Source organism: Micromesistius poutassou (genome assembly GCF_964030765.1).
Source record: "Micromesistius poutassou genome assembly, chromosome: 4".
Lineage (NCBI taxonomy): Eukaryota > Metazoa > Chordata > Actinopteri > Gadiformes > Gadidae > Micromesistius > Micromesistius poutassou.
The window spans coordinates 3,951,118-3,964,161 of NC_140274.1; the positions used below are offsets into that span (position 1 = coordinate 3,951,118).

The 13,044-nt window shown below is 51.9% G+C and overlaps 1 protein-coding gene across 1 annotated transcript in view; it reads right to left on the reverse strand.

The window, feature by feature from the left end:
• igsf9ba (immunoglobulin superfamily, member 9Ba) overlaps positions 1 to 13,044 on the reverse strand; it is a gene marked incomplete at both ends in the record, with an annotated part of 48,037 nt that overhangs the window by 17,262 nt on the left and 17,731 nt on the right. Inside the window, 7 exons of the mRNA XM_084467231.1 lie at positions 647 to 797; positions 3,132 to 3,251; positions 3,755 to 3,895; positions 5,143 to 5,285; positions 6,206 to 6,351; positions 8,796 to 8,937; positions 11,546 to 11,663. Coding sequence (XP_084323357.1) covers positions 647 to 797; positions 3,132 to 3,251; positions 3,755 to 3,895; positions 5,143 to 5,285; positions 6,206 to 6,351; positions 8,796 to 8,937; positions 11,546 to 11,663 — 961 coding nt within the window. The remainder of the gene's footprint in view (positions 1 to 646; positions 798 to 3,131; positions 3,252 to 3,754; positions 3,896 to 5,142; positions 5,286 to 6,205; positions 6,352 to 8,795; positions 8,938 to 11,545; positions 11,664 to 13,044) is intronic.

Below are 13,044 nucleotides of genomic sequence, written 5' to 3' on the forward strand. Positions count from 1 at the left end.
TCGGGGAGGGATTATATTGCTCGTTCCCAGAGTGACTTGCTGAGCAAATTAAAATTGTGCTCTCACGAGAACTCTGGATTTCCAGGTAACCACACCCCTGCTCTACCGTTGGAACTGAAGCCATAAAGGCAGAACACAGGCAGGCTCTCACCCCACTCTTATTTATCACATATTGGGAAAACAGTCAATTAAACTGTTAAGTAGGGGGCAACAGTAGCTCAGGAGGTAGAGCGGGAAGGTTGCTAGTCCGATCCCCGGCTAGCAACCTCTGTCGCCTCATCTACACTGCTCCTGACCAGCTGGCTGTCGCCTTGTGTGGTTGACTCTGCCGTCAGTGTGTGTATGCGTGAATGAATAAGTCGCTTTGGATAAAAGCATCAGCAAAATCCCCTAAATGTAAATCTAAAATGTAAATGTAAGTAGCAACACTAAAACACCTTAGTTTGTGCTTTGTTTGGTCTAAAGCGTGCTTCAAATTGTTGTTGCCCATTCATGGGACTCCTTCCATCCCTGAAAGGAGGACTCTTATTTTACAAACATGAGTTCCTCTCCCCTCTAGGGGCGTAGATAAGGTGGTGCCATGCGTGGGCAGGGCTATGCAGGACATGACATCACGTGAGAGGCGGGAGACGGGCCAGGTCCCTACCGATGACGAGCAGTCGCGTGCTGGCAGTGATGCTGGTGACCACGTTGGTGGCCACACACTCCCACTCGCCGTGGTCCTCCTTGCTGAGGGACAGGAACTGCAGGCTTCCACTTGGCAGGACGTTGTGCTTACTCTTACTGGGCTTCCCCACCTGCCAGGAAGGGAGACGGGAAGAGATGCCGTCTAGCTTAGATACGTTTCCAGAGCAATATGTTTGGAGTATGTAATGAGATTTTTTGTGGGGCTTTGGGTGATCATAGAATTGCGATGGTAGGAATCGTAAATGAAGGTAATATCGCAATCGTAATATTCAAGATTCAAGATTCAATACTTTAATTGCCATACAACGTAAGTTGTTAGGAATTTGCTGCAGTGTGCTCTACAATACAACAGACAAGACAAAAAAGGCACAAAAATACAGACATAAGACATAGTACATACATCATTCATTTGTTCATGGCTCGTCCCTACATAGGCAATTTTGGTCATGGTAACATTGCGATCTGAATATTTTGGTCATCATAAAATTGCTATCTGAATATTTTGGTCATCATAAAATTGTGATCGTAATATTTGGGAAATGGTATCATCGTGATCATTATACTTTGTCATTGTAACATTGCAATTGTAATATTATGGTAATCGTAACATTGCAATCACAATATTCTAGCGATTGATAAAACACAGATAAGGCTTTCCTGCCTGTTTTCTCTGGTGCTAGATAGGGCTGCAGGATTATGCCAAAATGATTATCATGATTATTTTGATCAATATTGATATCATGATTATTTACCACGATTATTCATTTCATTGACAAATATTTGTATTGAACGGTCACGTAAACATAACACTGCTTTAACATCCGTGATCCATTGTGCCACATTCCTGCTAATGTAAAAATCTTTGCATGCATAACACCAACTTAAAATCAACGTTTAATCAATGTTTCAATTGTAAAAGATTTGTTAAACTTGTAAATAAGGTGTTTATAATAAACAGCAAGGATTACTAAAATAAATATGCCCTCACAGAATGCAACAGAATCAGAACAATTTGATGCAGGACTATGCAGAAAAGGCATTGCCTTGCGCTGTTTTTCATACAGCGCAAGTAATAATAGAATTATAAAATAATTGCCCGAGGGGATGACATACTTTCTGTCCAGCATGTTTACCATTTTCTTGAAGCCTTCATCACTGACGTGTTTATTGGACACATATCTTTGGCCCAATGGGATGTGATTGCATTGGTGATTTTGGCGTGTCTTTGTGACCTGGATGGATACGGTTTTATGGACGTCTGGGTTGACGTGGTGACAACTCGCGTTAGAAGCCGATGCAACACTTTTAGCCTTCATGCATTCATCATCTATTTTGTGGTGTGTTTTCAGGTGGCTGAATAAATGAGTTGTGTTGCCCTCCGGCGCTGACACACCTCTACGGCACTCTTTTCATATCGGTTGTTGCTGGTTAATATCACTTGCCCTAAATCCGAAATATTCCCCGATAATGGACGATGATCCGCAACGAGTTTTTCGACTTCTGTTGTGTCAGACGTTTAAATTTTGTTTCTTTTCTTTCAAAGTATTGGCTAAGCCTTGTCCAGACTGCCTCCAGTAGACTTGATTTCAGGCTTCGCGCCGCAGTGCAGTTTGTGCTGGACTCACGCAGACAGCATGTGTAAAGGAGCGCTTGGTTTGCTTTGCAGCGGAGCCAGAGCGTATACTGCATGGACGGGGCACGCTTATTTATTTTCTTTTTTTTGCGGAGCATGCATTATTTTAGAAAAGAAAATTGGGGCGGGGGGGAGCACGCATTTTCAATGTCGCGCGATCACGTACATTTTATCGTGGGAAGCCAATATCGTCATTGTGATAAAAATGTGATTAATTCTGCAGCCCTAGTGCTAGAGCATGTGTTAAACGTTGGGGTTTTGACGACCTCTACTCACACAGTCACCCTGTTGACATTGATAATGCCCTCATTGATTCTGATAGGTCTCTGTATAACAGTGATAGGGAACCCCTTGGTGTGGAGAGTGGGGCAGAACTGATTCAGGGGATGTGTCAGAAGAAGGGCATCAGAACACAGGCTCTCCTCCATGTCCCCCTCACCCCTTCAGAGGTCATGTACCATGGACCAGAGGGTGAATGTACCATGGACCAGAGGGTGAATGTACCAGAGGGTGAATGTACCATGGACCAGAGGGGGCCTGTACCAGAGGGGGACTGTACCAGAGGGTGAAGGTACCAGAGGGGGCCTGTACCAGAGGGTGAAGGTACCAGAGGGGCCTGTACCAGAGGGGGCCTGTACCAGAGGGGCCTGTACCAGAGGGTGAAGGTACCAGAGGGGCCTGTACCAGAGGGGGCCTGTACCAGAGGGGGCCTGTACCAGAGGGGCCTGTACCAGAGGGTGAAGGTACCAGAGGGGGCCTGTACCAGAGGGGGCCTGTACCAGAGGGGGCCTGTACCAGAGGGGGACTGTACCTTTCTCCAGGTGATGGTTGGGATCTCAGGGTCTCCAGAAGCAGCACAGGGGATCACAAGCTCTCTCCCCGCCTCCTGGCGGTACTCCCCCCCTGGCCTCACATTAAAGTAAGGGGGATCCTGCAACACACACACACACACACACACAAAAGCGCACACACACACACACACACACACACACACAATAGCGCATGCACACACACACACACACACACACACACACAAAAGCGCACACACACACACACACACACACAAAAGCGCACACACACACACACACACACACAAAAGCGCACGCACACACACACACACACACACACACACACACACACACACACACACACACAAAAGCGCACGCACACACACACACAAAGACATACACACAAAAGCGCACACACACACACACACACACACAATAGCGCACACACAGACACACAAAAGTGTACGCACACACACACACACACACACACAAACACACACAAGCACACACACACACACACAAGCAAAACAGTGCACGCACAAACACACAAGCACACACACACTAGTAAATGTTTGTAGCGGCTCACGTCTGGGTCAGTGTGCGTCTAAAGCCACGGCTCCTCCACGCGGCTGCGGTCCGGACGTACCTTTAGCACCAGAGTAGCAGGGGGGGACATGCCCATGGTCCCCAGGGCGTTGTAAGGCACGCAGGTGTAAGTGCCCAGGGAGTCTTCAGTGGCCTCCGCCACCCGGATGCTTCCGTCGGGCGTCTGGCTCCACCCGGGGAACTGGGGACCCGAGAGAGCACATCCACAGTCAGGTGGGGGGTCTACACTAGGGATGGGACCCCCCCACGGTCAGGTCTACACTAGGGATGGGACCCCCCCCACGGTCAGGTCTACACTAGGGATGGGACCCCCCCCACGGTCAGGTCTACACTAAGGGATGGGACCCCCCCACGGTCAGGTCTACACTAAGGGATGGGACCCCCCCACGGTCAGGTCTACACTAGGGATGGACCCCCCCCACGGTCAGGTCTACACTAGGGATGGACCCCCCCCACGGTCAGGTCTACACTAGGGATGGGACCCCCCCACGGTCAGGTCTACACTAGGGATGGGACCCCCCCACGGTCAGGTCTACACTAGGGATGGGACCCCCCCACGGTCAGGTCTACACTAGGGATGGGACCCCCCCACGGTCAGGTCTACACTACACTACAGACAGTTCTATTGAACTGTCTGTAAATCATGCCGGGAAAATATATAAAAAATAAATGAATAAATCAAATAAAATGGATGCCGATATTTATCGGTCAATCACTAGTCTACAACCGAGGTCATTGGTTTGAGGTCACTCATGATGTCCTTCAGCCAACGCCATTCACGGTGAATAGAAGATAAACGTCGTTAATGAGCAGCTTGGGGTTCAGATTTATATTCAAGGAGGCCTTCATGTGGACGTATGGACACTGGGGTTACAACCCAGAACCTGTGTGTGTGTGTGTGTGTGTGTGTGTGTGTGTGTGTGTGTGTGTGTGTGTGCGTGCGTGTGTGTGTGTGCGCGCTATTGTGTGCGTGTGTGTGTGCGTGTGGGTGCTATTGTGTGCACTATGGTGTGTGTGCGTGTGCGTGTGTGTGCTATTGTGTGTGCTATTGTGTGCGTGTGCATGTGTGTGTATTTGTACGTGTGTTTGTGTGTGTGTGTGTGTGTGTGTGCACTATTTTGTGCATGTGTGTGTGTGTTTGTGGGTAATTCCCTTTCAGTAAAGAAAGACCTTGACATCGCGTCACCCAACTTCCCAGATCAATTCTGCAGCATCGCACATCCATAGCTTCAACGCCCAGGGCCGCTGGCCCAGGCCTGAGGGCCCCCCTCACCACCACCCAGGTCTGAGGGCCCCCCTCACCACCACCCAGGTCTGAGGGCCCCCCTCACCACCACCCAGGCCTGAGGGCCCCCCTCACCACCACCCAGGCCTGAGGGCCCCCCTCACCACCACCCAGGCCTGAGGGCCCCCCTCACCACCACCCACCTTCTCCACGCGGAGGGGGTAGCCGTCCTTCTCCCACTTGACGGAGATGACCGGGGGGTTGGCGTCCACGGGGCAGCGGATCACCCCTGGCAGTTTGCGGGGGACGTAGATGACCGGTGGCATGTTGACCACTCTGGCCGGGTCTGTAGAAGGGGGGGGGGGGGGGGGGGAGAGAGAGAGAGAGAGAGAGAGAGAGAGAGAGAGAGAGAGAGAGAGAGAGAGAGAGAGAGAGAAGGAGGGAGATTGAGAGGGAGAGAGAGAGAGAAACAGATTCACAGAGAAAGATGGGGGAGGGAGAGAGGAGGGGAGGGAGATAGAGAGACATAGTGAGAGAGGCACATAGGTGAGACGCCACCCTTATCACCTTTATCCAAAGTGACTTACAAGTGGGACTGATGACAAATCAAAGCATCCAATCTGAATTGGAATGACTCCAAAAGAGTGCTGTAACAACTGGAATTGAATACACAACACTGGCGTCAAAAAGAGACCAGCGATGGATTCAGCGGGACGCCTGGTCGCGATAGCATTGTAACGTAAGGCTCCTCTGAGAGACTGGCGCCATTAGCCAGCCCACAGACTCTGACGCTGGCCGGACTCAGGCGGCCCGGAGTGGCATTCGTCTCTCGTCAGCCCCGCGGAGGAACCCCCTGCGGGAAAGGGTCAGCGCGGGAGTCTCCCAGACACACGCTGCAGACAGAACCCTGTCCTGAGACACCACGGTGACATCATAGCCCCGTCTCCCAACCAATGAGATCATCTTCAGATTGATCCCGTGGAAATGTGGCCTCACTGCCGCTGAACCGTGAGTCCGGGGGGGGGGGGGGTGGTGGTTAAGGTCATGTGACCTTGAGATCTGGGAAGGTTACGGCGGTGCGTTTCCGCGGCGATGGCGGAGGAGCTGGGAATACGCCAGCGGCAGACTCCATACTGCTGCTCCCCTCCCTCCCTCCCTCCTTCCAGAGCTCACTGTACCGTCTCCCTCCCTCTCCCTCTCCCCCTCCCTCTCCCCGCCCCTCCCTCCTCCCCTCCCCTGCGCGGCGGTTGCCAGGGCAACACTCACACTGAACAGTCAGGTGTGCTGATGCGGAGGGCGAGATTCCCAGGCTGTTGCTCGGGCTGCATGTGTACTTCCCGGCGTCTTCCGGCTTCACCCGGAAGATGATGAGGGTGCCGTCGATCAGGATCCTCACCCTCAGCTTCAGGTCGCTGAGGAACGCACACACACACACACACACACACACACACACACACACACACACCGCCGGACCACGGTCGTCAGGGCAACGCCGGTGTCAGAGGAACCCGTTGTGTGTCGGGTGGGGGAAACAATGTGAGGAGGAGATAAAAGGTAAACGGACAGCATGCATTTATGTTGCATTTTCCAACCAGTGGCCACTCAAAGCGCTGTACAATATTCGCCTCACATTCACCCGTTCACGCACACACATTGCACACACCGACGGCGTCAGCCACGCAGGGGGCGACAGCCTCAGGGACACCTCGACGCTCGAGCTTAGGAGGAGCCCGGGGATCGAACCAGCGACCCTTCCGGTCACCAGCCATCCCCAGCTCTACCGACCTCTGAGTCCGCGTGCCCCCCCCCCCCCCCCCCCCCCGCCACCCCCCCGGGATGCGATTGGGTACAGTAACAGGAGCAGAGCGTCAGAGCGGTTACGACAGCGTACGTCAGCCGTCACGTTGTTCACCTCGCTGTGAGGCGCCAGGACGTGCGCCGCGTCGGGGACACGCGCGCGCGGGGGGGGGGGGGGGACCACGCCATAAGACGATTTTCAACTGAAATATACTGAATTTCCGACACCGAACTGTTCTCTAATTGAATAGAGGCGCCGCGGCACCGGGTAATTTTAGAAGCGGGGGCCACCCCCCCCCCGGGCGCCAGACTCTGCGGGCCCTGCTCCTCTCCTCACAGCGGGGCCCCCAGTGTTCTGTCCCCAGGCTGAATGCTCCTCAGTCCCCCGGTCCCTGTCAGTGCCCTGTCGCCCGCCCTCCCCGTCTGTGTGTGTGCGCGTGTGTGCGTGTGTATATGTGTGTGTGTGTGTGCACGTGTGTATACGAGTGTGTGTGTGTGTGTGTGTGTGTGTGTGTGTGTGTGTGTGTGTGTGTGTGGGGGTGTCTGTAAGTTTGAGTGTGTGTGTGTGTGTGTGTGTGTGTGTGTGCACGTGTGTATACGTGTGTGTGAGTGTGTGTGTGTGTGTATATATGTGTGTGTGTGTGTGTGTATACGTGTGTGTGTGTGTGTGTGTGTGTGTGTGTGTGTGTCTGTCTGTAAGAGTGAGTGTGTGTGTGTGTGTGTGTGTGCGTGTATAAGTGTGTGTGTGTGTGTGTGTGTGTGTGTGTGTGAGAATACGTACGTGTGTCTGTATACGTGTGTGCATGCATACACGTGTGTCGCCAGATTGGCTGCAGCGCGCTGCAGCCAGTGTTGCCAGATTGGGGCAGGGGAAAAAAAGGGGCCCAATCTGGCAATGCTGCTCCTGGGCCGGCCCTCAGGCCCCTGAGAGGCTGCTGGCCCCAGAAGACGGGCCCCAGAATGGACCCGCCGTGCGGCTGGCTGCTCCACACACCACGCAGGGGCCCGGCGCCAGCGCGTGGCACGGAGACACTCAGAGTCACGTGACAGCCGGCGTCCGGAGTCACGTGACGCGGCCGCCCGAGCGCGGCAATGTGACTCGGGCTCGCTGCCCGCTGACCACACACACACACACGCGCGCGCGCGCACGCACACTCATACCCGCTGGGCTCCACTCTCACCGTCTCTGGACAGGCTGGCGATACACATACACACATACCGACACTTATACACACACACACACACACACACACACACACACGTATATACAGACAGACACACACACACACACAGACACATGTATACACACACACACACAAACACACGCATAAAAGTCTGAGAGTGTTAACATTGTGTGTGTGTGTGTGTGTGTATATATATATCTATATATATAAACACGTGTGTATATGTATGTACCTGCAGATAGATATGTGTGTGTGTGTGTGTGTGTGTGTGTGTGTGTGTACTTGATCACTGGGCCACTTTCTCTTTTTCTCATTGCATTTCTGGAACTTATAATTTATAATTTTACACTATTTATACCGTCTATTTTCTTTGCCCTATTTGTTGTTGTTTGTTGTTGTTGTGTTTGTCTTGTCTTCTCCTTACTTTAGCATTTCGTTCAGCATTTCCCCTTAGCCTCTACTTTTGTTTGCATTAGTACTTTGTATTCTTATAGTATCGTATATTATTTATTATTATCCTGTGTTGTTCTACTGCTGCTGGGCTATTGCAACAAATTAATTTCTCCTACACGGGATTAATAAAGTTGCATCGTATCGTGTCGCCACGTGTTGTTAAGGAGACCTATGTCAACCCGCACGAGCGCAGAACGTACACACTGCTGTGTAGTTGGCAGTAGACTCCGCGGTGCGTTTCAATGCAACTTTTCTCCCGATCGGGTCAGACGAGAGAATACGGAGTGGTGGGATGAAGGCGGTTGTCCGTTAGTTTGGGTCTGGGCGGTGTCGTGGCCCCACTACGCCCGGGTAACCCCCCCCCCCCCCCAACGCGCTCGGACAGAGTGCCCCTCAACAAGCAGCACGACGGGAGACTTTACTTCTTGAAATACACGTTGTCCTCCTCCCAGAACCAGGTGTAGGTCAGGTTGCCGGGATACGCCTCCGCCTGGCACGTGAACAGGGCATTCTGGGAAATGTTTACAGTGATGTTCTCTGGCGGCGAGACGATGTACGGAGGCCCTGGAGGGACAGAGAGGGAACACAGACAGCTGAGTGACCACTGGGGGGACCCCCTCTCTCAACACCAACCAGTGGCAAGAAAAACCAGCAGAACCAGCATCAGACACTTTAGTACACACAAAATATTATTCTATTGTTTCTATTATTTGTTATTATTAAGACAAGCCAAGGCAAGGCAAATTTATTTATATAGCACTTTTCATACACCAGGCAGACTCAAAGTGCTTCAACTAGAAGCATCGTCATACAATAAAATAAAATGCTAAAATAAAATAGATAAGTCGTTTTTAATATTATTATATAAAATGAATATATTATATATATATACACATAGAAGCATCGTCATTCAATAAAATAAAATGATAAAATCAAATAGAAAAGTCATTTTTAATATTATTATATAATATGAATATATAAACATAGTCATGTATTATAATACACCCTTAAGGAGCAGGGAGTCGTCGTCCCCAAGAGACCCTCCAGGTACAGCGCGCACGCGTCGGCGTTTGAACCCACAACCTTCCGAGTGGGACTCAATCAACACCTTCACCGCTACAACAACCTTCACTTCAACTCCCCAGTCAGAGATGGTTGGCCTCAAAAATAAAACAAGACACACGACGCACACACACGCACGCACACACACACACACGCACACACGCACACACGCGCACACACGCGCACACACACAGCCTTATATACTAACACACATTGACGCCGGCTGCTGTGAAACGCCACGTGCGACTCTCCGTATTGCTCTAACGAACCCCGTCAGCAGGTGGAGCTCCCATACGCCTCCCCTCGCTGTAAAAAATAAAAATCCCCCCCTGGACTCTGGACTAAAAAAGAGGTGGAGGGGGTTTCCTGTGGCCTCTGTTTATGAGTGTGGGCTCCAGACCCCGGTATCGGGTCTGGAGCCCACACTGGAGCCCACACTGGAGCCCACACTCTGTATCGGGTGAGGCTCCACCCTAGGTGGAGCCTCACCCGATACAGAGAGCCCACCGCGGGGGGGGCGGGGGGGGGGTGGGGGGGGGTGGTTGAAACTCGATATATATCCAGGTGTCACCCTTGTGGTTCTGGCGGAGGGTTCTACTGCAGGGGTTTTGATCGTGGTTAGGACTTACGGTGCACATACACGGGCTGTACGTCTGTGTGTGAAAGCAAGCTAGCAAGAGAGATGTGTGTGTGCGTGTGTGTGTGTGTGTGTGTGTGTGTCCGGTGTGTGTGTGTGTGTATAAGTGTGTGTGTGTGTTTGTGTGTCCGGTGTGTGTGTGTATAAGTGTGTGTGCGTGTGCGTGTGCGTGCGTGTGTGTGTGTGTGTGTGTGTGTGTGTGTGTGTGTGTGTGTGTCATCCCACATGCTTGTTCATGCGCAGGATGAGGAAAGAACTAGAGGATCCTCGCACGTTGTTTATAAACATAAATGTCAGGCGATTTCCTGTCTTTTTTTCCTGCTTTTTTTTTTTTTTTGGACGTTTTTCTTTTCATCTAATTTCGCCCAATTTCGTTTGAACGTAATTAAATCCTCATCACGACGACGTTTCCATTAGAAATGAATCAGGACATGTTGGAATACACAGTGTTCACTGGTCCAGAGCTGTCTCAATGGAGGAGGACCAAGGGGAGGGGGGGGGGGTGGGTGGGGGGGGAGGGAGGGGGGTGGGTGGGGGTGGAGGGAGAGGGGGAGGAGGGGGAGGAGGGGGGAAGCTAGGGGCTACTATCACCGTGATCTATCCAATCTATGTCCAGCAGAGAGCTCAGTTAATGGACCGGAGGTAGGGAGAGATGTTCACACAGACCAGCCCTGTTGCGTCCATGCACACGCGTATAGACACACACACACACACACACACACACACACACACACACACACACACACACACACACACACACACACACACACACCCATACACACATACACACACACACACACACCCAGCCCGGATCAAGGCTGCTGACTGACACAGACCCGTGAGACACAGAGTGCCACCCCATAACTCCCAGAATGCATCTGAGCCCCTTCCACTCCAAGCAGCGTTCACATCAGTGCGTTCTCAAGCTTACCATGACCCGGTACGAAGGGGTCTGAACAAAACAATGAACCCCCGTCAATACACTGAGAGTTAACGTTCAACCCGTGATCAACACCATGTATGACAGGACATGGTAGTGGTTCCACTCCCAGCCCAGAGGTTGTTGGTTCAAAACCCAAAACCCCCTAGCTGCTCCGAAAGGACAGGCATCTGAAGTCTGGGTGTGTGTATGCGTGTGTGTGTGTGTGTGTGTGTGTGTGTGTGTGTGTGTGCTTGTATGTATGCGTGTGTGTGTGTGTGTGTGTGTGTGTGCTTGTATGTATGCGTGTGTGCGAACGTGTGTGTGTGTGTGTGTGTGTGTGTGTGACTGCGCAGGTGTGCATGTGTGTGTGTGCGGGTGTGCATGTGCTTGAGTGCCTGCGTATGTGTGCGTGTGCGTGTGCGTGTGCATGTGTGTGTGCGTGTGCGTGTGCGTGTGCGTGTGCGTGTGCGTGTGTGCGTGTGCGTGTGCGTGTGCGTGTGCGTGTGCGTGTGCGTGTGCGTGTGTGTGTGTGTGTGTGTGTGTGCGTGTACCTTGGACCAGCAGGCGGGTGGTGTGCAGCACCTCTCCCTGGTCGCTGTGGGCGCGGCAGGTGTAGGCCCCGCGGTCGTCCCTGGTGATGGCCAGGACCGTCACGCTGCCGTCGTGGACCTGGGGGCAGAACCATCAGAACCATCACAACCATCACAACCATCACAACCATCACAACCACACGCTGTCAGGACCATCACAACCATCACAACCATCACAACCATCACAACCATCAGAACCACACGCTGTCAGAACCATCAGAACCATCACAACCATCACAACCATCACAACCATTAGAACCATCACAACCACACGCTGTCAGAACCATCAGGACCACACGGCCCTCTGCCCGGTCCAAACCGGTTCCAGGGTTTGAGTAGAAAAGTGATGAGGATGAAGAGGAAGAGCAAACCTCACACTCTGGAGCCCAGAGCATGAAACATGGACGTGTTGATTATTATGGGCTGTTATCCTCTTTATGATTCATGACCGTGATTAAAGAAATTCAACCTCAGTATCGGGTTCAACATTTTGAATCCGATATTTCTGCCGGACGGTGTGTTTTATTATTCATACATCCGAATGTTACGACAATATACTGTAGAGTTTCAATAATATTAAACCATATACTGTTTAATGTGTCACTTGTTGCCACTTAACCCTGGTACACCTGATATAAAGGACACTAAGAAGTACCAGTGCAGCATGAATACATATGCTATTATTAAGATGATATCCATAAAATATATGAATATTGTGTGTGTGTGTGTGTGTGTGTGTACGCACTCCTTGTGTGTGTGTTTGCCCACTCCGTGTGTGTGTGCGTGTGTGCGCACTCTGTGTGTGTGTGTGTGTGTGTGCGTGTGTGGGAGTGCAGGGAGACCGAAATGAGCGGTCTTTAATATATTACAACTTTAATTAGTTTGACTGGGATCCAATCTTTCTCCACGTGGTAACCTTGGAAACGTCTCACTCTTCGTGTCCACCCGCTCTGCGCTGCCGCCGCCGCCGCCGCTGACGAGAACCAATAAGTGCTTAAGGAACATGCATTAACCAATAAGCAGATAGTGGGCGCCTCATCCATTATGCACCGGGCTGCGCGACGGCCTCCATTCAAGTCACACCCAGCTGTGGCCGAGCACACAGGACCCAGACTCACAAGCTGTCCCTGAGACTTGTTTTGACGCAAGCACATAGCGTGTGTTTAAAACGGCCCCTACCGCGACGCCGGCCGTAGAGCCGCGTGACAGACGTCCTCCCTCCGTCAGCTCTCCCGGCGGCAGAGAGAGGCCGGGGAGCGTCGGAGGTGCAGGGGAGAGACGAGGCGCGTTAGCAGCCAAAGTGGTAAAAGAGGAGTCTGTCACATGGGCCCCACTGCAGCACCTAAACAGCCTCAGATCTCATAAAGCGTGAGGAGGCGAACTGCAGTAACAATAAGGAATCCTGCTCCTCTCCCTCTCCCCCTCTCCCTCTCTCTCTCTCTCTCTCTCCCTCCCTCCCT